This window comes from Calonectris borealis, chromosome 21 (genome assembly GCF_964195595.1).
Source record: "Calonectris borealis chromosome 21, bCalBor7.hap1.2, whole genome shotgun sequence".
Taxonomy (NCBI): Eukaryota; Metazoa; Chordata; class Aves; order Procellariiformes; family Procellariidae; genus Calonectris; species Calonectris borealis.
This window is the reverse complement of record NC_134332.1, coordinates 2,538,132-2,563,878: the sequence shown is the minus strand read 5'-3', so window position 1 is coordinate 2,563,878 and position 25,747 is coordinate 2,538,132. Positions and strand designations below refer to the sequence as shown.

The window sequence follows — 25,747 nt, the reverse complement described above, 5'->3', positions numbered from 1 at the left end:
TTTAGAAGAGAGTAAAGGTAATTCTCCACCTACCCATTACTTGGTAATGCTGCCACACTGTCTCCATTAAGAGTCCTCAGAAAACATTTGAATAATAGATGTTATCTCAGAATATAAGAATTTGTTCCCAGGTTCATGCAATGTTTTATAGGCTCTTAAAGTAAATTACTGAGAAATGTGATAGCTGCTTTATTCAGACTGGACAGTTCAACGGAACTTCACTTTTTGCCATTTACTACAGAAATGATACAAACTCTCCAGATACCAGAGCAGTTAAGTACAAAAACGCAGAACACCCAGACTTATCCAGATTTGATCATAAACCAAAACAAACCCCCCAGACCACCACAACTTCAGCCTTCTTCCCTCCCTATTTCTGAGGGTTTTTTCTTTTCTTTCAAAGCAGCTATGACATTGCACATTTGTATGCCCGCACTTCCTCTATCCATTCAGTAGTAGCTGCTTCCACCTGCAGATTAGCGTATCCAAATAGCCCCTGAATGTTGAAGAGAAGCAAAGGCTCGATGGGAAGAGTCTTAAATCAACCTGAATTAAAACACTTCCAATAAAAAACATAAAAATACTGTTGATCAGGTAATAGACGAAATTATCCAAAGTCCTACATCCCTTTCCCACAAGCAGGAAACAGTTAATAGATTCAACAACTTTCATGTTCCAGAGCTTCTCAGAAATAAGGCTGTTAACCCACACTCTGTTGCAATTCTACATACATACTTCCGAGGCCACCTTATATCAGTTCTAAACCGATATGACACCAAAACATAATGGCCCAGTAAGAGTCATTTTTGCAGGACGTGGCAGTCTTTAGGTTCAACACTAGTCGCTCAGCTCCAGATCGTATTCAGGGTAGAGCTGCTTTGTAGTAACCCCTCGGATAACAGCTAGAAAAGAAAGAAATACCGTTGCTTTCATTAAACAAAGATCAGATCTGTCAGAACAGTTGTGTTTTCTTCCCAGTGGCCTCTAACTATCCTATAGAACCTCCCATAGCTAAGAAACCAATCTAAGCAGCTATGCCCCCTGCTTGTCTCAACACTTTTCTTTTTTTAAGCATATGAAGAACGAAACTGACAAAAATTAATAAGACTTATCAAATTTTGGTAATCCATAACACAGACTAAAATACTGGTAAATGACAATTATTTCACATGTTCAGTTCTAAAAACATCCCAAGAACCTAACGGCAGAAGCGTTTGTGCTTGCACAAGTGGTTGGGTAATATACGCCTAGAATTGAAGGATCTTTAAAACAAGCTCTGCCTTTACGGCATAGTAGCTTCTCTCTCTGTCTATATGAAAACATTGATTAAGAAGTTCTTTAATAGCCTTCCCCTTCCTTACCCAATTTGCCCAGCAGCATCTGTCCAGCATCTTTAATATCATTATACTCATGGAGCAGAGAGATGTGCTTCTCCAATTCCTCTAGGCTGTAGCCTCTGTAACAATAAAGCCAGAAAGGTCAAAAATGACACAGCGGGATTGCTGCTGCGGCTGCTGCACAGCGAGTGCTGCCGCTACCGACCAAGCAAGAATATTTGAGATACCCAAACCTGGCACATCTAAAGCAGAATCTGAAGGCAGCAAGTACAGTTGCTGCAAGTCATAAACATGAAAGATACAAATGAGCAGATCCTCATTTTGAGGGTTTTTGACACATCAAGACTTACCAAAAAAAAAAAAAACCACCGAAAAAACCAATCCACCCGAATTCTCAGAATCAAGTAGAAAGAGGAACAGGCTGTGGTGAATTGGACTTATATGTATCTCTAATCCGCAGCTAGGGAAAAAATTAAGAAGGTCTGTTTATCCTCAAGGCTAAGAAAAAAAGACAACAGCCTTTGTTGTTCTACCATTTCCATTTTACGCACTACACATTATGTTAGAAAATATCACTCCTTCGCAACGAATAACCCACAGAGATTCCCTCTCTTTAAAAATCAAGCAGCAATTTTATCTCAAAACAGTTGCTAATAAGCAGCTGCCACAGTGTGTCATAAGAAACCACAATAAAACAGTGGCACTACCCTGTACGTGGCACCCACCATGCCAGAGTGTTCTTGCCTGGAAAACGTTTCTGCTTCTTGAACACACTCGCCTCAGACACAAAACAAGTGAACACTTGATCAAGATAGAACAAAAAAGTAAGCAGTTTTATCTGGGACTAAATTTGGCAGGTCCAACAAGTCATGATCTCAATTTTAATTCTCACATGAACAAGCTCTTCTGGCAGCATGACGTGTTGTAGTATTATGATGGTTAAAATTACTCGCTCCCAATTTACACGTAATTACCTCAGCCACATCTGGGGTAAAGTTAAAATCTTCTTATCCAAGCTCCTAGTAAAACTTGTTTTGCTTTACCAAATAAACCAGAAAGCATTCCCTCTTGTCTTTAACTGGTCCCATAACCCAAAACAACCCTGTAATCAACATTGTATAGCACCATGATAAAAATGGCATCATAAAAGGTCAGCTTATAGCAATAATTCCTGAACCATACTTAATTTTAAAAACAAAAATAATTGAGGCAGCACACTGAACACTGAGCTTGCCAAGGACATACTCAGACAATAATTGTGCAATTTCCTGGTCCAGAGCAAGGTCTTTCTGTTTCAGCTCTTCGATTTCATACTGCAGGGCTTCTTCGTTGGCTCCATTAGGTTGGCAGGACCTTGGAGATGGGATCTGTAAAGCACGGAATACATTTAACACTCACTAACTCAGCCCGGGATAAGATGCTACAGTGCTGAGGGCACTGATCAGAAAATACACCATGTGTCACTAGATAAGAAAGAAGAAAAAAGGAGAAAAAAGAAAAGGAAAAAAAAAAAAAATCTCCTGGGCAGGGAGGGGGGGAAGCTCAGGTAAAATATTTGTCAGGTTATGTAACGTCAGCCTGCTCCGTACCACGTTCTATGGCGCTTTGTAGATTTACAGCGTAAAGTGAAAATTAAAAAAATCACAATTTGGCTTTTAAAAGCAGCCCCCAGGACGACGCAGCGTTAAACCCGGGGCCGGCAGTCACCCGGGCACCCTCCGGGAAAAGCACTCCCTGCCGCGCCGGGCCGGGCCGGGCCGGGCCACCGCCAACGTGCGAGCGGCAGCCGGGGGCAGCGCCTGCCGCCGGGGCGGGGCAGGGGTCGCCCCCGGGGGGAGCCGCCGAGCAGGGCTCACCTCCCCCCGCGCCCGCGCGGGGACTCACCGGCGACTCGAAGCCGGCAGCGCCGCTCCGCCGGCCGCCGCCGCCGGGGCTCCTGGCAAAGCGGAGCGGCGCCGCCTCAGAGGCCGCACACCTCCGCGGGGGGGCCGGGCCACGCCGCCTCGGCGGGGGCACGGCCCGCGGCGCAGCGAGGGAGGGGAGGGGGCAGCGCGGAACCGGCTCCCACCTCCGCGGCGGGGGGCGCGGCGGGGGGCGCGGCGGGCTGCGGCCCGCGCTCGGCGGGACCCCCTCGGCCAGGGCTGCTGCTGCCGCCTCCCGCCGCACCGGCGCGGGCTACGCCGCGGGGCACGCCGGGAGTTGTAGTCGCTCCGCCGCCGCGGGGCACGCCGGGAGTTGTAGTCGCTCCGCCACCGCGGGGCACGCCGGGAGTTGTAGTCAGGCCGCCGGGGCGGGTCGTTTCCCCCTGACAGGGCCCGGCCGTGGTTCCCGCGCCCGACGCGGCGCACAGCGCTGGAGGAGAGACTTCCCCGTGTGAAGCTGCAGGTGGCATTTAGGGGCAGGACATAATTATCTCAATTACGGCAGCCAAGGTGATGAGACTCAGTGCCTTCAAAAAACGTCTCAGAGCCACCTCAGCCCTGGGGCTGCAGCCAGGACGGGGTCTTGGGAGCCCGCGGGGTCACTTGCGCGATTATTATTTTTGTAGGGGAAAAGCCGCCACCACCCGAGCCGCCGGCTGCCCCACGCGTCCCGCCTGGCCGGAGGAAGCGCTCGCTGATGGGCCAGCGCAGCTCCTGGGTGTGCGGCCATACCCTTCGAAGGCCCCGGCCCCCGCTACCAAAACCTTGCCACGCAAAACGAGCGCAGTTCTTGGACCGGCGCATAAGGAGCCTCCTTCCCGCAGCTCTCCTGGCCTGGCTGGCAAAAGTAAACGTGTCCCTGTGCAGTGCCAGGCACTGCCAGCAGCCGTGTCCGATTCCCTGGGCTGGCCAACGAGCCAAACTCTGCTGTTGCCACACTTGGAAGGTCAAAGGACTTGGGAATGGGATCACACACCAGCAAAACCCAACCGCCTGCGCTAACCGTGACTTCAAAGGCAGAGCTCAGACATCGAAGCGACGCACATAAAATAGAAAGCTATGTAGATTAGAGGGACGTGCCCTGCAAAGGAGGAGGGAAGCCTGCCCAGCTCCCCAGGCTGGTTTCTAGCCAGTGTTTGCTCTGGGCAATTGAGTTAATAGAGGAGCACGGAGCAGCGCAGGGTGTCACACAGGAGGAGCGGGGCAGGGTGTCACACAGGAGGAGCAGGGCAGGGTGTCACACAGGAGGAGCGGGGCAGCGCAGGGTGTCACACAGGAGGAGCGGGGCAGCACAGGGTGTCACACAGGAGGAGCGGGGCAGCGCTGGGTGTCACACAGGAGGAGCAGGGCAGGGTGTCACACAGGAGGAGCGGGGCAGCGCAGGGTGTCACACAGGAGGAGCAGGGCAGGGTGTCACACAGGAGGAGCGAGGCAGCGCAGGGTGTCACACAGGAGCGGGGCAGCGCAGGGTGTCACACAGGAGGAGCAGGGCAGGGTGTCACACAGGAGGAGCGGGGCAGCGCTGGGTGTCACACAGGAGGAGCAGGGCAGGGTGTCACACAGGAGGAGCGGGGCAGCGCAGGGTGTCACACAGGAGGAGCAGGGCAGGGTGTCACACAGGAGGAGCGGGGCAGCACAGGGTGTCACACAGGAGGAGCGGGGCAGCGCAGGGTGTCACACAGGAGGAGCGGGGCAGGGTGTCACACAGGAGGAGCGGGGCAGCGCAGGGTGTCACACAGGAGGAGCGGGGCAGGGTGTCACACAGGAGGAGCGGGGCAGCGCAGGGTGTCACACAGGAGGAGCGGGGCAGGGTGTCACACAGGAGGAGCGGGGCAGCGCTGGGTGTCACACAGGAGGAGCGGGGCAGGGTGTCACACAGGAGGAGCGGGGCAGCACAGGGTGTCACACAGGAGGAACGAGGCAGGGTGTCACACAGGAGGAGCGGGGCAGCACAGGGTGTCACACAGGAGGAGCGGGGCAGCGCAGGGTGTCACACAGGAGGAGCGGGGCAGCGCAGGGTGTCACACAGGAGGAGCGGGGCAGCACAGGGTGTCACACAGGAGGAACGAGGCAGGGTGTCACACAGGAGGAGCGGGGCAGCGCAGGGTGTCACACAGGAGGAGTAGGGCAGCACAGGGTGTCACACAGGAGGAGCGGGGCAGGGTGTCACACAGGAGGAGCGGGGCAGCACAGGGTGTCACACAGGAGGAGCGGGGCAGGGTGTCACACAGGAGGAGCGGGGCAGGGTGTCACACAGGAGGAGCGGGGCAGCGCTGGGTGTCACACAGGAGGAGCGGGGCAGCGCAGGGTGTCACACGTTGGCGGCGTGGCCGGCCCCGAAGCAGAGCCGCGCTGACAGGATCGGCCGTTGGGCTCGGCGAGGGGCCGGGCCGCCCCGGCGGAGCGCAGGCCGGGTCGGGGCGGAGCCTGGCGGCCGCCTCCGCCGCTCCCCGCCGCGGCTGACGTGGCCCGGGCGCGGGGCGGACATGGCGGACGGCAGCAGGCAGAGCAGGCTGGCGGCGGCCAAGAAGAAGGTGAGGGGCCGGCGGGGGGCCGGGCCGGGCCGGGCCGGGCCAGGCAGGCGGCGGCCGGGTTCCACGGGCCCCGCGCGGATCGGAGCCGCCGGGACGGGCTGGGCCGGGCCGAGCCGGGCCTCCCCCGAGGGGCGCGGGCCAGGCCCGCCCGCGGCCGCTCCGCTGGCTCCGGGCCGGGCTGCGGTGGGGGCCGTCGGGAGCCCCCGGGTGTCCGGCTCTGCGGCCGGGCCTTCCCGGCTGGCGGCTGCCCGCGGCCGGCGGCGGGGAGAGGCCGGGCCTGGGCCGCTGCGGTGCTGTGCGGTCTGTCTGGTTTGATCTGGTGGTTTTCCCTTCCCCCTCGCCCCCCCCCCCCCCTTTTTTTTTCTTTTTCTTTATTTTTTCCTTAATTTTTTCCCCGGGGCGGCTCGGGCCCGTCCGTCCCGGTGGGATGCGCCTCTGTGTCAAAGTCATACGAATGGGAAAGTGTCCTGGAGCAGTTCAGGCTTCCATTTTGAAATCCTCCGAATAATGGGATCCTCCTCTTCATGTATTTTTTTCCCCACCTTGGCTCCGAGGCGGCCGCAGCCGTGCGCTGCCCGCCCGCTGCCTGGCGCGGGGGGTCGGGGTGTTGTGTCGGAGGTGGCTGGCGGGGGGCTGCTGGAAGCGGGTGATTTACACAACGGCCTGGGACTCACTTGGGGTTTAGGTGTTCGGTAACATACACAAAAAAGCCGGAAAACCTAGCAGGATTGAAGTTACAGCTTATCAGACTAGTTTTTCCTGGGCAAAATGGGTAGGATTTAAAAATCAGTTGTAGATTGCTTGTCCCCTTCGTTCACAGTTATTACAGTATCTGTATTAATGTGTTATCTGTGGGGATTGTCATCTTCCTTCTTACAATCTTTCACAGAGTGGAAGATCTTACTATCAGGCACTGCTTTTTCACTTTGCATTCAGGATTAATTGCCCTTTATTAATTTATCCTTATTGCTCTTAGTTATAACCCTAAAAAAACCCAAAATTGTTTCTTTTAATCTCCTTTTAGTTGCAGAATGGAGTATCAGCTGTTTCCCAAGAACATCATTAGCTATATACAAGAGCTGAATGTTTACAATTCTGAACCTCTTTTCATAAACCCATCACACTAGTTCTTACTTTAGGCTTCTCCGGACCTGTTTTGATATCCCCACCCCCACCCCGGAGGGACAAACGCTTTGAAGGACGTTTCTCTTGTTCTTACACTTGATCTGTCTTTTAACTCAGTGGAGTTTGGGATTTTTTTGACGCTATACTCATAGAAGGCATATTCTGTTTGGACTTCAGATTATTCTTCTTTTTTCACAGCTGAAGGAATATCAGCAAAAGAATAGCCCTGGAGCAACTGCAGGAACCAAGAAAAAACGAAAAACTAAAGAAGGCAGTAGGCCCGAGACTCCCACCAACGAAGACCGGCAGCCTCCAGAGAACGTGAGTGTCTCATTCTTTCTCCCAAATCATGTGGCACCTCCTTGTTCTTTGATTTCCCGAACAACATGACTAGAGCCAGGAAAGGGTTATGCCGGTGTAATACATGAGTGGTGTAGATGCCTGTATTGCCAGTGTACAAAGCGTGCTACAATAGTTAGCAACTGTCTTTACTTGGAGGTGCACGCTAGAGTCGGGGTGCGTGCCGAAGCGGTGTCTGATCATACAGTGCTGTCGCGCAACCCTGGGTGTGCCCAGAGCTGCTGTTTTGAAGTGTGTGCGCCTAACGAGCTGGAGGATGCCGGTTTCTTTGGCTACCTTTGATTGATGTTTTCTCTCTGTCCTTTTCTGAGCCGTTTCTCTTTCCCCTTTTCTTTCGCCTCCTTTAGATTCAGAACATTCTGAAGGTGCTGGTGTCAGACCTTAACCGCTCCAATGGGGTAGCCATACCCTCATTGGACAAGAGGAAGGTGAGGCAGTGCTCGTGTCCCTCGCAGCGACTCGCTCTCCCTACTGCATGCTTTGGGTTCTGTTTACACTGACCTCGATTTTTCGGATGGAGCCTTGTCCTGACATGTCCACTGTCAGTTGCTTGAGTTTTGTTGCTGGTTTTATTAACATGGAGCTATTTGTTACCATGCGTTTCCATTGCTCGTAAGTGCTTGTTTCCTTCTGGTTTGTGTCAAACTTAACATGTGAAAAAGTGAACCTTGTCAAAAACTCTTCCTTGAGACAGCTGAGCTTTGAGGAAAACCAGGAATTTGGGGTGAGGCAATAAATTAACTGAACCGCTGAGGAGAACTGCACTAGGAAGAGGTAGTGTTTTCGTAGTCTGTATTTCTCCTGTTCTGCACGTCATTGCTTTATTTCCTAGAGCCTTGTTTCTGAAGAGCATGTTTCTGCTCATCTCCAGGCAAGCAGCTGCCCTGTCTAGTTATTCCAGCCAAGCCATTTTATGACAGGCGATGGAACTTGCACAGGTGATGTACAGTCTGGCAAGCACCAGGGGTTTAAATATGTTTAGGCAGGAAGTCAGATACCTCAAGTCAAGCATTTACAGGCTTTAGCGTCTTCATATTCCCAAGCTTCTGAAGAGGAAAGGGCAGGAGGTGCATCAATAAGTGACAGAAATGTGTTCAGGAGCAAATGTAAACAAACGTCTTTTTAAAAAATGTATTTCAGTCAGTCTTTCAGACGGTTTATTTAAATAAGTCTCAAATTGTGAATAGAAACTCAGGGAAGTCAAATTTTGTAGCCGAGAATTTTCTTCCAATTTTGTTGTACCAAAGCTCTGCTTTTCATTTTCACTTGCATCATTTTGGTAGCTTACTTCCCTACCATTGTTTCAATCTAGTTGTCATAAAGTAACTCATTATTATATTTACTGCGTATCCACGAGTCTCCAGCAATAAATGTAACTGTAGTAATCACCAGGGGTACCAGAGAGATGCAGTGAAACCTGCAAGATGGGATGGAATTCACTCTGAATTGCCTTTTTATCCCTTTCCTCCTTTTTTTGTGTGATAATACAGCAGCTATTCTGTCCAACACACAGAGTGAACAGCAGAAAGTTCCTCCAGCTGGACCTTGCATGTGTAGGTTGCGTATCAGTAGAACTTGAATGACATGAAGATTTATTTACCGCAAGCTTTGTGGGGGCTGGATGTGCCTGTCTAGCATCAGAAAGCATGTTTTGATTGAAGTTTCGTTCTTGTCATGGGGACTGTTTTCACTTAATACTCGTAAGCTCAGAGTAAGTTAGATCTCAGAGAAAGAGACTTCTTTCACATTGGAGGGTGAGATGAAGATGGGTCGTCCAGTGCTGTTGCTGCGATGGCATTTGGTCTTGCAGTGAAGACCTACCTGTGTCTACAGTTCTAGTCCTGTTTTGAAAATGGAGAATTTATTACTTCTATTCATTCTTGTTTCCCCATTTTTTTTTCTCTGCTTCCTTAGCATGGAGAGATACATTTTGATCTGATTGGCTGTTACGGAATTTGTGGATTATTGTGTCTGAGGTTTTAGGAATAATTTGAAAACTAATCTTTAATTGCAATACGTAATGAAAGAAAGATTTCTCTTTCCAGTTGCTCTCTTGTAAAAATCCTGAGTCAGGAAAACGCCGTTCAGAAACTCACTTGATGCTAATAGGGCAGAGAAGCTGATGGTTAGCTGCCTTTGGTGTCTTAATGTGAGGCAGACCCCTCCCATCTCACCCACTTCAGCTTTCTTGGCTGCGAAACACAGAAAACCCCACAAAATAGAAGCCTTTGTGTGAAAGCAAATGGATCCTACTATATGCTAAGCTGAGCAGAATTACTAACTTTTTATTCTACATTATTAGAACCTCACAATGCATAATTTCCAGATAAGTGTTTTGCTCCTAACTCTTTCTGTTTCCAACAAATTCAGCTGTTCAAATAGTTGTTTGTTTTGCTTTTTTTTTTAAATTTATTTCAGAACTGCTTATAGTGGAGGAAGAAGGAAGGAGTTCTTGTGGTTAAGGCTCATTACTGGTTTTTGCATCTTGAAGCATTAAGTAGAAAGAATGTCCTGATCAAAAAAAATTAAGGACATATTTTTGAGATGTACTGGGAAAGATATTCCTTCTGTCCATCTGATGTTCTATATTGATGAGTGTCTGAACCAATAAAGGTGAAGTAACCTGTAGCTGGAGGAAGTAAGGGAATTCCTGACCTTCCTATAAGCACCTAACATACATTGCTCCTTGAGAGCACAAGTATCCTGCTAAAAAGAAATTGAGAAAATTCTATTTATTTCCCTCTGCAGTCTTCCAGCTTATTGCTTTCATTAAATCTGTCTTCACTGTTACTGTATTCTTGCTGCTTGATTCATGGATGAAGTGCTGAGCAGGTAAACGGGGAATGCCAAGAGAGAGATTTCTTGTTTCCTGTGAAGTGCCAAGAAGGAAGTGACGGAAGTACGAGGGAGCTCTTTCAGATGGAATAGCAGACAGCTGCAATGGGATTGAATGTTGAAAGATTATCTCATTTGCTTCGTAATGTTGTTAAATGGTGACTTACCGGAGCTGGATAATGAAATAAAACAAACTGCCATAAAACACTAGAACGCTGCTCTGGGCCTTTATGGCTCTCTGCTGCTGTACAAGATAGATGAAATTGTCCAGTTCATTGTGGCTTGGTAGAGGTGTCACCAGATGCTATTCATCCTCCCACGAAGGCTGGATAAGAACTTGCATTGCTGTCCAGAAATAGTTTTTTGGCCCTTCTCTTTTCTATTTAGATTCTTCTAGTCATGGGATTCATAGCTCGAGCAGGGCCACAGGCACCTGCTCCCAGCCACGCTGAGTTTGGCCTGTTCATAAATGTCTTGCTTCTAAACTTGTGGTTCCTGGCGTGCCACAAACTTCACTGAGTTTTAAACGGAGCATTTGAGTTTGACTAATCCAGTTTTCATGTAGTCACTAACCTGTTCTTTTCCATCTTAATTTGCATACAGTGATCCGTGTTTTCCCCAGACACATCTTGAAGGTAGTGCTTTTCAAAGCAGAGTGACTACCATCTGGCTTTGCCCTCGCTTGCTTTTTGGTGAATCCTTTGCAGTAAATCTAGTGTGTGAACTTAAGAGTTGGGTGACATTATTGCCCCATGATAAAGAAGCGAGTTTGATAGTGGGGCACAGGTTCTTCAGACTGGCTCTGAGAGGGCACAGGTCTGGGACAGTGTTCGTGGTTGATGCAGTCACCTGTTTGCTCTGGGGAGAACACAGATTCCCTTCCATATGTTTCTAAAAGATTGATTGTTCACATCTGTCTAGTTTTCACAGGCAGATCACAAGGTGATGTGTTCGTGTGTGTTTTCATTCATTTTGCATGAAGGCTGTAATTCCTGTGATATGTTTTGTGACAGGCATACTTTGACAGTGATGTTGCCACTCGTAACGCTGAACAGCTTGCTACCGATGTCCCTGTGCTATCTAACAGCAACAGTCTACCTAGTTGTGGTTCTGTTCTGCCTGCTCCTGGGAGCATGCAGCTGACACAGGTTTGTGAATCATCATGAATATTGCCATTGAACCGTTGAATATTGGTTAGCAATACCACATTGTTTCTGAGAAAGACGATCTTCATAAATATGACCTGACTTGTTCAGATTTTCTCCCTTTAAAAATACTACATTCTCCACTCTCCATCTAGTCATCATCTGCCTGTGAGAGCAGAGAGAGTACTAGCGTGCACATGCCCCTGTGTCTCCCAAAGTCACTATTTTCCTTCCCCTTCTCTCCTATTTCATTAGCAGAAAGTACCCTTAATAAGACAGAAGGTCTCCAGTCTGATCCTTTCACTACTTAAAGATTCAGTTGAAGTTTTTCCCAGCAAAGCAAAGCATTGATTATACTGATAAATAGTAACAGCACTTAAGTTTCTGCATTCCAAGAAACCCGGGCTCACACCACTCGGAAATTACGTGTAAGCCAGGACTGAGTTGGTGTTTTTAAGTTCATCTTTCTTGAGGAAGCAGTAATTACAGGTACTGTGGAACCTGAGCCCAGATGTAATCAAGTCTCAGTGACACATTCACAGATGTGACTCCCATCTTCTTTTACATGCTTGTAAATTCTTGTGTTTCAATCCACAGATTCATGAAGCTGAGGATCATAAAAATGCTTTGGATGAGAACAGGTGAGTGCCTGTGTTTGTTTATCAAACAGGTTTGCAACAGAATCCCAAAGTGTCCAACAAATTAAGGTTTTGTTCCTCCCCAGTGCTGTTCTGATTGGGGCAGTTCTCTGGGAGAAATTTTCATCGCAAGGTCTTTCGTTGTTCCCAGGTCTTTTTCATCAACAGAAAGTCTCCGCCAGTTGTCTGAACAACTCAATGGCCTGGTTTCTCAGGTACGGCCTCGTTTTGATCCATTTGTCCTATTAATTCTCTTGATGTTTGATGTGGAGCTTTAAGCAGTCAGCTCAATCTCAGAGGTGTCTGCAGTCATCCTACTAAACAATACGATATTTAAGCATTGAGAAGCAAAAACTCCTGGTTTAGGAATGTAAAATTTCAGCTGTAGGAAGAAAAGCAGAGTGGGATGAATGAACAGCATGTATTCATGGAAAGATGTATTCTTGATTTAGTGGAAAAGAATCTGAAGTCAATCTGCATAATTCACATCAGTTTGTCACAGGGGGAGTCTGCATCTGTCCTTAGCCAGAAAACTATGTTTTCTGTACCTGTCTGTGGTACTTTGAAGTGAAAGGTGCTATAAGAAGTAGTATTATGGTAGTCAGTTCTTACTTAATAGTGATTTGGTGCCTTGGGGAATAAAACTGACTTACTTGACTGGTTTACTTCTAGTCTACGTCGTATGTGAATGGGGAAAGTGCTGTTTCTTCCACAAATATTAAGGAAATGGAAGTAAGTTGTTCTTAGTCTATAATTTTTTTTCCTTCTTACTTGCTACTGTTAATCACTTATTGGGACTCTGTGCTTACAGCAGTGTTAAAGGACCTAATTGAATGCACAGTTCACATACATCGCTGTCTAGTGTGGTCTTGCGCTGTAATCGGGTAGCTGTGGTCAGCTGTAGGAGGCAGGTATTGGAAGTGTTTCCAGTTTGGGGACTGAGGATAATCTGGCTTCCATGCAACTGCAGTTCTTATTTCTGATTCACTTTTATGTCAAAATGAAGCCTTGGCAGAAATGGATAAAATACGTAGACGTCCCAGCTGCTTTTGTTGAAACCGTAGATTTTGTTTTGTTTGGAGAATCTGATTATATCAAACTGTGAAATGATTTATTTTTCTGTCCTTTTTAATTATTGCTTTTTTCCTCCCCTCCTCCTCTTCTGCTCCTTCCTTTTTCTCCTATCTGCATGTGCCCATCAGACACGTTACCAGGAGCTGGCAGTAGCCCTGGATTCCAGCAATCTAACTAACAAACAGCTCGTTACAAAGATAGAGGAATTGGTAAGAAACAATCCAACCGACCAATTTGACATTGTCTTTGCTGCTCCTCCATGCTCTCTGGGTGTCTGCAAGGTTATGGGTTCTCTCATAGTGCCACAAGGAAGGCTGCTTACACAGCACTTTGTAAGGAACAAAATGGGCTGTATGGAAAACCTGTTAAGAGGATGAAAGTCTAAGGCCACTTGTGAATGTATTGGCACATCTGAGGAACAAGAAACAGAGTTTTGTTGTTTCCATTTAAGTGTGCGCTGTTGATCTCATCATGCTTTCCTTGGATGATAAGCATCCTGATAAAACAGCTATTTCTGGTCCTGGTCTGAATCCCTGAAATACAGAATTCTGGTACTGGCAGCAGTGTGAAAACCTGTTTCTGCAGGTGGTGATGCTGTTCTAAATATATCAGCAGAGTGGGAGCAATAGGTCTGAGAGAGAGCCTGGGGCTGGTTTCTGATCATATCCTCAGCTTCTCTTGGCACGATGAATGAACTGCTTTGTCCTGTGGCCTGCATGGATTCCTGCTGCTGCTTTTCAGCCTTTGGCTTTAACACTGCAAGAAATGCAGCTAAGTGGACTTGTTTCAGTCTGAAAAGAGCCTTTCTTGTGTGAAATACTTTTCCCCATTTTATTCCTCTCTCAAACTACACTTTTCCCAAAGTTCAGCATTTCCCAGTGTACCCCATGACCCCTTTTGTTGTTTCACTTTTGGGTTTGGGTTATTTTTGTTCCATTCTGTTTCTTTTTGTCTTTTAGCTGGGCTGCAGAGGTACCTGGTATAGCGCACTGCCCACCCAGGATTCTCCTTGTTTGCCTGCTTTTGTGCTTGCCTGGCGTTATGTAGGGCCTTTGCTGCATTTGTGGTCTTGCCTTTGCTTTTCCTGGTTACATTGTGCACTGGCATTGCTAGAATCAAAACCTCTAACTCATCACTCTTCCGTCTGCAGTCACGTTTCCAAATGCATTGAAGTAGCAGTAGTAAAGAAACAGCTTGGCCAATGTCCAGAATTTGGGAAGGGGAAAAAGTACTAATTATGTAGTTACTTACGAGGCATCTGTGAGAAAACTGCCGGGGAACAACAACAGCAAATGACAAACGCAGCAGCACAGTTTGTGTGGCAGCCTGTCTCCCTCACCCCATACCTAAAGATGCATTACGTACAGTCAACAATTCTCCAAATACTTAGAGTCATAGAATATCTCAAGTTGGAAGGGACACTTCACCCATCAGATTGAAATTGGCTAGGCCAGAATTATCGCTTTTCTTTGCATTTGGCTTCAGCTCTTTCTCATGCCACCTTTTGCAGAAGCCTGCCAACGTAAGTGCGGCTCTGCATGACTTAAAGGCCAGTTGTTAAGTGGGATAAAGGCCTAAGGTCTCAGTTAAAGGAAAAGACTATGGTTTTTGTTTGGTTTTGGGGAGTTTTTGGTGTTTTTTTTAAAAGCATTTTTGGTGATTATCCTAATACTCCAAGATTACGATGATTAATTTCATAGATGTGGGATGCAAGTTTAACTGAAGTTGGTGGATGCTCAGATATAAACATACAGGGGTTTCAGTAGTGGCGTTTGAGAAAAACTGTGGTAATGTACTGAGCAATGAAAAACGTATCTGGCATGTAAAGTATGTTAGTGAAGGGAGCCCCAAATCTGTTATTTTTAATAGCTAAGATGAACTTCCTAGTCTTCTACAGAAAGGATGATGGAAATTCTGTTTGCATTAATTGGGCATGTATCCTACTTCATTAAAGTGAAAATGTGTTTCAGCAGTATGAGAATATTTTCTTTTAATACTGGCGCATCAATTTTCTTCCGTAGAAACAGCAGAACCAAGAAGCAGTGAATCAGCTGGAGAAGGTAAAGTGTGTCCTATTTTTGGATAGATACAGAAATAAGTATCTGTTTCTCTGAGGACTAGAAAGCACAGTGGACTGTGGCGCAGGCCTATGTGATCTTGTCTTATGTTAGATTCAGTTTCATTTGTAGCATAAAGTTGAATATTTTGATTTCATGAGTTAGGCCTGGCAGGTAGCGTTCTTATTTTGACAAAAGCTAATATTTAAATGCTCAAGTATTGGAGGACTGCAGTGGAGGCAGGAAATGACAGTTTAAGTCCTTGCCAGTAGTTTGCATTCCGAACACTGCCACATTTATGCTAGCAGTGATTGCTCTATGCTGTCATTGCCATTCTAGGATGGATAAATAATGAAGTAGTTCAAATAATGGAAGGCTGAAGTATGTCTTTAAAGTATATCTTTAAAAATACTGGTATCTTTAGATGATGGAAGTACTACCAATGAATCACTGCTTTTTTAGTTTGACATAAAACAACAAAGGTTAACTATTTACATTTTTGTGCTGAATAGGCATCGTTTGTTTATACAGGAAAAGAAGGAGTTTGAACAGAAATTTTCTAAAGAGCAAGCAGCACTGAGGGAACAGCTACAGGTAAGGCAGAGCCTCCATTACAGTAATATCACCTGGCTTCTGCTGTTTTCTGGATTACCAACCACTCATGGTCTTTATCCTGGAAGCCATGAGTCCATTCCTTCAGGAAAACTGGGAGTCAGTCAGCCAGGCTGTATTTAACTGCAAGAGCTCTTTACCTTTACTGAATTACCCTTTTGTGGCAACAGTGACGTTGCAGTTACAAGCAAAGAAGTTTTGCGCTGAGCTGATTTTCCTTTTCCAAAGGTTCATATCCAGACTATTGGAATTCTAGTTTCTGAGAAGTCTGAGTTGCAGACAGCCCTTGGACATACTCAGCAAGCTGCACGGCAGAAATCAGGTAATTGACTGTGAGCACTCCAGCTCAAGCTGTTGCTTGAACTGTGGATTTCAAGTCACAGGCATGATAGTTGCTGGCAGCCAGCTCACAGCACTCACTGACTCCTTAATGAGCAATACTTGGCACCGTCACCGCTTCTGTCATCATGGCTGCCCCCAAATGGGAGCCTGTTGATCCCACGGCACTTGAGGTTCTTTTGTGCATCACTAAAGCCCTGTCAGCCCTGTTTGGGCCTGGTGACTACCCCAGACTGTTCCTTTCTGACTTTCTTCTGATTCTTTTAAAACTTTGTTCCTTTTTCTCCTCCCTCCCTCCCACACAGCTGTCATGTTAATGTAGGTTTTACCCGAGCCTTTCATTCTGAAATAAATTTGAGCAATTTATTCTATTAGGAAAAAAAACCCTAAACAACGTATTGTCTATTGTTCTGCAAAGGAAATTTCATCACCTCCCTCTAAAAGTGAGGAAGGTAGTTACAGAGAGCTTTACTGCCCAGAGTTGCTAGTGATTCACCTGTACAGCCAGGAGTGGAACCAGGTCTACTGATCTACAAAGCTCTGTGCTGCCTTAAGAGCTTTTTGATAAAGTAGAAAGTGCTGTTCAGCCAGTTCTAAAAAGCTCTTTGTGGTCTAGCCTCAACTGACTCTGCTCTGACTTGTTCAGGAGAAGCTGAAAACCTTGCTGCTCGTTTACATTCATCTCGCCAGAGGGTATCAGAGCTAGAACGTACTTTGTCCTCCATCTCTATGCAGCAAAAACAGTCAGAGAAGGTAAGAGTCACCTCTGTTTATGCTTAACCAGCAGCTCTGCCTTTGGCTATTTGCTTGTCACTACACTACTGCAAAGTCTGTAGTCCCTGCTTAGAGAAGAGGCAGAAATTAACCTTGTTAATTGTTAATTAACCTTGTAAAGCCCTGTATTCTCCATGATCAAGGCAAACTTCACTCAGGTTTCTGTGACCACTAATCATACGGTCCAGTTGCTGTCTTCGGATCTGACATCTTGCTTCATTATTCTTGCCAGCTCCACACAACAGAAGCCTCGCTGAGACCTTGTCCCAGGAGGGTCTCCATCAAACAGACATTTTAGTATTGATATTAATCCAGAAGTTTGCAGAAATAACCTCATGTTCAGTTAGTAGCATCACATTTGAAAAGACTGAGCAGACTTATTCCTGGCAAATTCAGGAGGTTCAGAGCAAACCTGTCCTGAGGATTTTGACAAGTTCTGACCTTCTGCACTTTAGCTGAAGTATTTTTTGAACATCTTATTTGTTTGGCTAAAGCCTGTAACTGAATCAAGAATTTCCTTTTTCTCCAGCATAATAAAGAGTTGGTGAAGGAGCGAGACAACCTGAAACTGGAACTGTACAAACGAAGGTAAGTCCATTCTGCTTGTTAGTGCAGAGCAACACTATTCTTCTTAGTAGAGCCACAAAACATAACAAGGGGCACAGGTGGTGTCTTGGGAGGCTGAATATTAATATTAAAAAAAAAAGTCACTAGGTGTGATGTTTCTGTGATTCTAGCTGCTATGAAGAACTGGATTGTTAATTTATGACATGGACATCAGCAAACCCATAGTACATATAGTGATGCCACTTTAATTTGTTGTTTGTTTCAGCAAAAGTAGTGAGGAAATAAAGCAGCAGAATTCGGAGCTGTCAGAGCAGGTTCACTCCCTGGTTTCCAAGAACTCAGCTATGAAGTTGGATATGGAGGATTTGCATAAGAAGCTGGAAATGGCTGAACTGATGATTCAGCAGGTAACCATAATACTTCTGGGATGCGAGGGTAGATCACACTGATCATTGTAAGACTGCTTCCGACAGCGGGGGCAAGACTTAACTCTTGTTTTTAAAGGAAGGCGCAAAATCCCATCAAGACATCCTCTTAGTAAAAGGCTTTCAGTGAGGCCTCTGAGGAACAGAAAGTCTGGAGCAGTAGATTGAAAGACATTGTGACATTGGTCAGCTAAAAGAATGTTACACAATATGAGAGGGTGACTGAACATACCAAGTGTGAAAATACGGTGACTTTTCTGCTTGTATCTGTTCGGCATTTTGGTTACTCAGTTGTGCAGTCTTATTGAGAAACCAGTTGAGCAGGGGTGGTGTTTGTACCCAGCCAAGCAGAAGGTGGTGAATTGGACAATGGCAACTTGCAGGTCAGCTGGGGAAAGTGAAGAGAAGCAGCCAGTTAGAAGGGGAATGCATGAAGGCAGCTGTTAGCAGTTCAGAGAGCAAGCGTGGTGTTAAGGTGAGCCTGTGAACCCCGGACAGTGGCTTAAGTTACCCTTGAAATAAAGCCAACTGCTACTCTTCTCGGAAAAGTAGTGTCTCAACTGAACCAGCCTTGCTACTTAGTTCACTGACATGTTCCAGACATTGGCTTTAAATTCCTGACATGTTTGACAACCTTTAAGGTCTCAAGCTTTTACACCATCTGATCTGGCTGTATAATACAGACTGTGAAAATGCACAAAGTTTCTGAGTCAAATGATTTGATTAAAGCGCATATTCTTAATTAAAAAGAAAGTAAATACAAAATTGGTAGGGAGGAGCTGCCCAGTTCAGCCTGTTCTACAGGGCTAAAATCTAAGCTTTTTGATTTTAATCCCCCCTTTTTTTTTTCTTTGAACATCACTATGAATTGGAGCACTTTAAAGAACTGTAGAAGGTTACAACATGGATCATGTGGCAGGTTACTATCAGGGGAAAGGCTATGCAGAAATTGAGTATTAACATTTTGCCATAACTTTCTGATTTTTGTTGGCAGTTCTCAAATCAGGCAGGGAGTCTGGATGCAAACCAGCAGTTGCAGATGGCAATGGAGGAGAAGGCGAGCCTGGAAACCCAGGTTGCTCAGGTAAGAGGTTGTATGAAATATAATCCAAGTCTTGATGTCTGTAAAGAAACTTGTGTGGCAGAAGAATGCAGCCTGAACATTGCATTAACACTGGTTTCTTCAAGCTTTATCCCTTAAGCAGTCACTGCTGAATTTATTTAGCCAATACGATTTTCTTTGTATTTTATTTTGTTTTGAGCAGCTCTCAGAGTCACTTCACCAGCTCCAAGCAGAAAGAGATCAGTATGTAGAGAAACTAAAGGAGGAGCGGAGCATTTGGCAGCAGCGGGTACAGCAGCTCTCTGAGCAGGTAACATCAGGGGCAGTATCACAGCTGCTTTTGATAAAACACAGGCAGGAGTAAATGCACCATGAACATTGTTTTAACTTTCACTTGTGTGGCCTTGCAGGTCCACACAATGGCAGAGGAGAAGGAGAAGCATATGGCCCAAATTCGGGAGCTGGAAGCCAATGTTACAGAGCTGTTGAGCAAATCAGGTAGGGCTTCCGAAGTGGGGCTTCATGCTGCAGAGTACCAGCTGGTTAACTCTGTCCCCACTGTGCAGGAACTTCTGCACACGAAGTGCAAGTAGGTCTGAAGTCTGAAGCGGTGAAGGCAGCTGAAAGCCTGGTGACCCAAAGAAACCTTTCATCCTAGCAAACAGCAAGTGAACTACTTCAGATAACTGACCGGCAGACTGTTTATGTCTTTGGTATCTGCCTGTCTGTACTGTCAGCCTCTCTGGCCCAGGAGTTTGGGGAGGCAGGATGCTCTTGCTAGGGCTGTGAGGGAGTTAGCAGCACACGGCAGGATGCTGTGCTTGGTTTTCGGGTCGTTTTGCTCCTGCGTTCCTCTTAGTGCCCTGCAGCGAGGATTGGATACTGCAGCTGGTGATACCTTCTGAGTCATAGAACCCTATAGGCTGGGGTATGCTTTGTGTATGTAATAGTGATGTGTATTACACAGCGATTTAACCCTTTGACTGAGCTGCTTTTGATTCCATTTCCTCAGCAGTTAAGCCCATGGATATTGAGCCTTCCTCACCAGCAGGGCCCACAGCAGCTGAGCTGAGTCTGCAGGAAGAGATCCAGCGGCTGCAGCAAGAGAAGGAGGAACTGCATGGGCAGTACCAGGTCCAGGTCCGGGACAACGAGCAGCTGAGCCACCTCAACCGGGAGCAGGAGGAGCGGCTGCTGGAGCTCGAGAAGGCTGTGCAGCGCTACAACGAGGAGTCTGTGGACAGACAGCAGATCCTGGAGGACATGCAGAGTGACAAGGCCACAATCAGTAGGGCACTGAGCCAAAATCGGGAGCTGAAGGAGCAGCTGGCTGAGCTGCAGAATGGGTTTGTCAGACTGGTATGTCTCTTTCGTGCATCTTTTCCCACTGCTTCCCTCACAGGTGCAATCCTTTTGTAGCACAGATGTAAAAAACTGGCAGAAGTATTATCTGTCTCTTGTCCTCTGGGGCTTCTGTGATACATATTGCCATGCCAGGAGGTTCCCTGGAATTCGTTACTCCCTCAGGTGTCTGGTAGATGAACCAATCTCATTGCCCAGAGCAGTTTCCTTTTCCCTCTCATCCCCTGGCAGGCTGTTTCTCTCCCTGAGTATTCCTCCTCCCCTTTTACCCTTGAAGATGCCCGTTTCCTGTTCCCTGTATTTGCCAATGAGGAAGTTGTTCTCCGCAGTCTTCAATCCTGCTGCTGTCATTCTTACCCGTCCTGGAGCTGAATCCTTACTCTTGCTTGCTTCTTTCAATGTAACAGCTTCCTCTTTGGGGCCCTGGCAAACTGACACATGGTCTAGCTGCTGATTTTTCTTTAGTCCTTTCTGAACTCCTTGTTTTTGAATGTCTGTGGCTCTGTTTGGGATATTCATACCACCCATCTGCTTTGGAGCTGACAGGCTGTGTGATGTGCCAGGCCTCTTCTTGGCACTGTCCCAGCACCGATTCCCCTGGCTCTTTCCTTGCTCTTCTCCCATCTTCTGAACCTTTCTGTAAGTTATTTACTGCCATGAACGGTCAATTTATGGCCCTTAGTTACACCCCAGAATAACACAAGGGATGGCTCCCTGTTGTATGGGGAATGGACAGGGTTTATTGAGAGTGTATGTTTACGGTGGTTGGGGCAATTTCCTTACACAGTGGTATTTGTCTTGCAGACAAATGAAAACATGGAGGTTACAAGTGCTCTACAGTCAGAGCAACATGTAAAGAAGGAGCTGGCCAAGAAGCTTGGGCAGCTGCAGGAGAACCTGGGGGAGCTCAAAGAGACGGTAAGCAACAGCCGGTGGGATGGCAGGGCAGGTACGTAGCGGTTTATGCAAACTGCTGGCAACTTTCCAAACTTTGATGGAAGAATGGAAATTGGTATTGTAATGATCAAGCTGGGAGCCTTCCCCCATCGTCTGCTGTCTGATGTGGGGGACCAGCATGTGGGGGCAGATGGTGGCTGCCTGCCTAGTTAGTGGCTTTGGGGCATTGTTGACAGTTTGGATCAGCTTTTCTGGCAGAAATGGTTTGATGTGATGGTTTGTTCTTGTTACATTAGCTGGAACTGAAAACACAGGAGGCTCGGGGGCTGCAGGAGCAGCGGGACCAGTACTACAGCCACTTACAACAGTACATCGTGGCGTACCAGCAGCTGTCTGCCGAGAAGGAGGAACTGCACAAACAGTACCTGCTTCAGACACAGCTCATGGATCGGCTACAGCACGAGGAGGTTCAGGGGAAGGTGACAGTGGAAATGCACCTGAAAGAGCTGCAGCAGACCAAGGTAACAGTAAAAAGGGGCAAGTGGAAAGACAGGAGGAAAAGTGCTTAGCTACATTAAGTATTAATTAAGCGAAAGATTGGACCAGATGATCTTTTGCAGTCCCTTCCAGCCTGGGCTGTTCTATGATTACATCCTGTGCAATACAGGTGAATGATACTTGTCTGGAGCAGAAGCACTGCTTTTTTTTGTGTGTGTGTGTGTGATGCTACTGCCTGAAGATGTAGTGACTGTTTGCAGTCCGGCTTGCACAGGTTTCAGTGATCTTCTGCTTCTCTCTTGCAGGAAAGTCTGGAAGCTGTAGCTAAGGAAAACAAAGAGCTGCAGGCCCAGATCAGTCAGTTAGCAGCAGACCTGGATGGCAGGATTTTGCACCGACTAGATGGTGAGTAGCTGCAGCTGGTCTCCAGGGAGGAGGTAGAGCTGGGCTCTCTGGGGTGTTACCTCTTTGTTCACCTTCCTGCTTTCACAGGAGACGGAGTTGAAAGTGAAGCGATGACCGAAGAAATCCAAAAATCTTCATTTGTAATCCCAGAGAAGTTTGAAAGCCATGAAGAAATGGTGAGTCTTAATGGGTAGAAAAGCCTTTGATTTTAGTTCTAAACAAACATCTAGAAAAGGAGGCAGGTTAAATTGCAGAGAGGTTCCACTGGGTGCAGGGAGTAGGCTGTTTATCAGCTGCGATCCCTACCCGCTGAGACGCAGTAATGAGGGAAGTGTAACAGTTCCTTGTGCACAGCAGCAAAAAAACCAACTTCTGCAGCATCCTTGCAAGATAGGCTGGAAGTCTGGCAGTGGCTTTAATTATGAAGACAACTCAGCTGGCAGAGTAGCTCTCTAATTACGAGGATGATGTTCTCTTTAGTTTGGAAGGCAATTTGGAAATGGTGTTGAATACCTACTAGATTTTTCTGTAAGTGCAGTCATAACTGGAAAATACTGCGATCAAACAGATAATCATGAGAGCTAGTATTTAACCCGCATATTTGTACTACTTGGGAATGAGAAAAGATGCAGTAGTTGCTGCCTGGTTTAGTTCCAGGGCAGTCATTTAGTACTTTGGTTTTGTATCCATAAATAAAGTGGGGTAAACTGTTATTCTGTTTGTCCCGAGATGCACAATTGATTGTGCTTCGCACAGGAGAAGCACTAATGATGTGCATACTCTGGAATTCTTCTTCGTAGGTCGCTTTCTTGACATCTGCCATGTCCCAAGTGGAGAAGGAGCGAGAAGATATGAGGCAGCAGCTGGCTGCTCAGAAGCAGCAGTGCCGAAGCCTCCTGCAGCAAATAGCAGCTCTTAGGCAGGAGCAGCAACATAACGTCACGCTGGGTGGAGGTAAAAATTTGGTGCAGTTTGGGGACAGTGTGAATATGGAGGCGTGCCTCGGCCAGCTGCACTGGCCCGGGTGAAACGGATGTACAGGTTTTGTGAGCCATGTCCAAGGAGGAACTGTAAATTACACATGTCCCTTCCAGATTCCACTATGGATACTGTTCCAGTGGAGGTTCATGAGGCTTTGAAAAGTGCCATGGAGAAACTACAGGTAAGCAAAGGGTCTCATCTTCTTTCAGCCCCGCCACCCTGCTCAGCTAGGCTTTCGTCCAGTATCAGACTCTTAGAGCACACACAAACTGTAGGGGAGTAAGTAGCAGATGTTCCATAATAATGAGCTACTTCCCAAGAAGCTTATCCCTGCTTGTCCTGGCACTGGAAAGCTTGCAGCAGTAACTCCCCTCCCACCGCACCCAAGGACTGTGAGTATAAGGGCCAAACACTCACCTGTGGTCTTTTTTTTAAAGAAAAAGCTGAAAAACAGACTGAATATCTTCACCCTGCTGGGATGAAGCAGGTGGTCTGCAGCCTTGGAGCCAAGTATGACCAGAGTTGTGCTGTCCCAGCAATGAGAAGGTTACAAGGCACTTTGTTTCATCAGCCCTTCTGTTTCCCAAAATGCAGAGATGCTTTTTTACACCTTCTCTAGCGCTCTTTCTCCCCTCTCTTCCTTTCTAGCATCAAATTGTAAAGGCAGCAAGATTTGTTCCCTAGGCTCAGACCAATGTGAATGGAGGGTGTCGTCTTTAACACAGGTATTCTCTGTACGTGAAGCAGTTCAGATAATTGATACCAATTTTTGTGTTCAGTCCCGTTTCACAGACCTAATGCGTGAGAAAGCTGATCTGAAGGAACGGCTAGAAGAGTTAGAACATCGCTGCATACAGCTGTCTGGGGAAACAGACACCATTGGTATGTTTAGGCAACACCAGCAGAAGCTACAGCTTGCTCAGTGCATGATTTATTTGGGGAATAGAAGGTCCCCAACAGCTTTTGGAGCTGGAGCCCTCCAACTACCAAGCAGTTCAGGTCTCCTACCACGGCCTAACGAGGCTAGATCTCCAATCCAGTGTTGGATTTGCTGGATTCTCATGCCACGTAGTTCTATGCTCGCCGTAAGGCTTGTACGCCGACCGTGCTAAAACTTACTCCTTACGCTTCTCTTGTATTCCAGGGGAGTATATTGCATTATACCAGAGTCAAAGGGCTATCCTCAAACAGCGACACCAGGAGAAAGAGGAGTACATCAGCAGATTGGCTCAGGATAAGGAAGAGATGAAGGCAAGGAATCTTTCCTGTAGTCCTACTCCAAGCAGGGCAGGCCTGGGGAGCACTTGCGCAGTCCAAGCCTTCACATGTTGTTCTTCAGCTAGCTTTAACTTTGAAGTTGCTAATTTTGTGACAGAGGCAGGACTGCAAACTGTAGTGCCGCAGGGAGGTGCGTGTTTCATGGGCTTTCTTTTACTTTGGTGCAGATGAAACTACTGGAACTGCAGGATTTAGTGATGCGTCTGGTCAGGGAAAGAAATGAATGGTACAGCAAGTATGTAGCAGCTGCTCAAAACCCAGAGCTGTTAGCGAGCCAGAATGAAAGCGTACTTCCAGTGGAGAGGCGCATTGAACTGAACGCTACCGATGGAGAAGGTAAGCTGCAGCCAGGACAAGTCATGTAAAAGGGAATAACCCGAGGCCTGACTGTTGTGCATGGATGGGAGGAGTTACCTGCCTGCCTTGTCTGTGTTCCTGACAGGGTTACGAGAAGTGAATTTATCAGATGAAGCAGAACAAGAGGCTGCTGTTCTTCATCAATCCGGTTTCTCCCCTGTTGACAGTAAAGCTGCTCAGCCAAGCCAAGAGGACCCCACAGCAAAGCAAATAATGCAGCTTCTCAGAGAAATCCAGAACCCTCAGGAGAGGCTGGGCTCCCTGCTGGAAAACCCATGCATTCCCTTCTTCTACCGTGCTGATGAGAACGATGAGGTCAAAATCATGGTAGTTTAAGTGGCGCTAAATCTTATTTACAGCAGTTTTCTATGAGCCTGAAAGGACTTAACTGACTTGTACGTGCCCATACCTCTGCTCAGTGCCCTTGGTCAGAACAGGTAAATATTTTAAAGACATCAGGAAAGAGGGATTGCACAGATGGAATTTGAGCATCAGACCTCATCCTCCCTTTCTCTTTCTTCTGTTACTTGGTGTGCTTGGAGGACAGGCAGACTGGAACTAATCCTGGGAGGCAGCTGGTGCTGGCACTTCACCTGGGCCAGGTGCAGGCCAGGGGGAAGGGGATTCCATGACTTCGGGCAAAATGACGTCATCCCTTATCCCAGACTCTGCTGCCAGCAGCCAGCGTCACAGCAGTGACTGAGCAGCGGTTCTGATCCATCACTCATGACTGTAATCAGCCTAGTTCCTTCCAGGGCTCCCAAACTAACTAACTTATTCTGGTAACGAACTCTTTGGTCTCTGAACAGGTGGTTTTTGTTTCATACCACACATCTTAAACTTCCCACTTCCTTCTGCAGCCTGCCTCTTGCAACCGTATCCGAAACCAGCCTTGAACGGCCAAGAGAGAGGCTCCTGGCCCGCGAGGCAGCGCTACAGCCCCATTTACTCTCACTGCTAGGGGAAGGGACCGAGGGTTGCCTTTTGAGTCTTTTTGGTTACTTGACAAAGCTTTATGCGATTCTTGGGAGTGGGGTGGAAATGTAACTGCACTTTGAAGGATGATGTGTTTCACTTGTATGTGTCTGAAGGTTTTATTTATTTTAAAAAATGGGAGAAATAAGTAAAAGGAAACCACTTAATAAACATGCTTTGTTTTGAA

At 47.1% G+C, this 25,747-nt stretch overlaps 2 protein-coding genes across 7 annotated transcripts; one reads left to right on the top strand and one right to left on the bottom strand.

Annotated features, from left to right (window-relative positions):
* Nucleotides 1–165: 165 nt before the first annotated feature.
* On the bottom strand, nucleotides 166–5,747 carry SWI5 (SWI5 homologous recombination repair protein). The gene is made up of 5 exons (XM_075171000.1): nucleotides 5,577–5,747; nucleotides 3,222–3,512; nucleotides 2,583–2,704; nucleotides 1,362–1,456; nucleotides 166–902 (listed from the first exon to the last, which is right to left on the bottom strand). Exons 1-5 carry the CDS (start codon nucleotides 5,745–5,747, stop codon nucleotides 838–840), a joined length of 744 nt encoding a protein of 247 aa, XP_075027101.1. The 3' UTR covers nucleotides 166–837.
* Nucleotides 5,684–25,747, top strand: GOLGA2 (golgin A2). Of its 6 annotated transcripts, none has more exons than XM_075170356.1 (28): nucleotides 5,684–5,793; nucleotides 7,117–7,239; nucleotides 7,626–7,706; nucleotides 11,127–11,261; nucleotides 11,856–11,899; nucleotides 12,048–12,111; nucleotides 12,569–12,628; nucleotides 13,099–13,179; nucleotides 14,992–15,030; nucleotides 15,559–15,621; nucleotides 15,868–15,961; nucleotides 16,625–16,731; nucleotides 17,282–17,340; nucleotides 17,585–17,726; nucleotides 18,739–18,828; nucleotides 19,010–19,117; nucleotides 19,218–19,305; nucleotides 19,823–20,166; nucleotides 20,974–21,087; nucleotides 21,363–21,587; nucleotides 21,870–21,969; nucleotides 22,057–22,145; nucleotides 22,770–22,923; nucleotides 23,064–23,131; nucleotides 23,730–23,832; nucleotides 24,095–24,201; nucleotides 24,396–24,564; nucleotides 24,671–25,747. In XM_075170356.1, exons 1-28 carry the CDS (start codon nucleotides 5,746–5,748, stop codon nucleotides 24,919–24,921), a joined length of 3,150 nt encoding a protein of 1,049 aa, XP_075026457.1. In that variant the 5' UTR covers nucleotides 5,684–5,745; the 3' UTR covers nucleotides 24,922–25,747. The 6 variants fall into 6 exon arrangements, with proteins under 6 accessions (XP_075026457.1, XP_075026456.1, XP_075026459.1 ...); XM_075170355.1 differs by having other exon boundaries at nucleotides 19,820–20,166; XM_075170358.1 differs by lacking the exon at nucleotides 7,626–7,706 and having other exon boundaries at nucleotides 19,820–20,166.

Bases quoted from the DNA above. Each gene is read 5' to 3' on its own strand.
- GOLGA2 (XM_075170355.1), top strand. From the start codon at position 5,746: ATGGCGGACGGCAGCAGGCAGAGCAGGCTGGCGGCGGCCAAGAAGAAG. The intron at 7,707-11,126 runs GTGAGGCAGTGC...GTTTTGTGACAG, and splicing joins CCTCATTGGACAAGAGGAAG to GCATACTTTGACAGTGATGT. The intron at 21,588-21,869 runs GTAACAGTAAAA...TCTCTCTTGCAG, and splicing joins AAGAGCTGCAGCAGACCAAG to GAAAGTCTGGAAGCTGTAGC.
- SWI5 (XM_075171000.1), bottom strand. From the start codon at position 5,747: ATGTCCGCCCCGCGCCCGGGCCACGTCAGCCGCGGCGGGGAGCGGCGG. The intron at 3,513-5,576 runs GTGTGACACCCT...CCCGCGGCGTAG, and splicing joins GGGCCGGCCACGCCGCCAAC to CCCGCGCCGGTGCGGCGGGA. The intron at 2,705-3,221 runs GTGAGTCCCCGC...CGTGCTTTACAG, and splicing joins CTGCCGGCTTCGAGTCGCCG to ATCCCATCTCCAAGGTCCTG.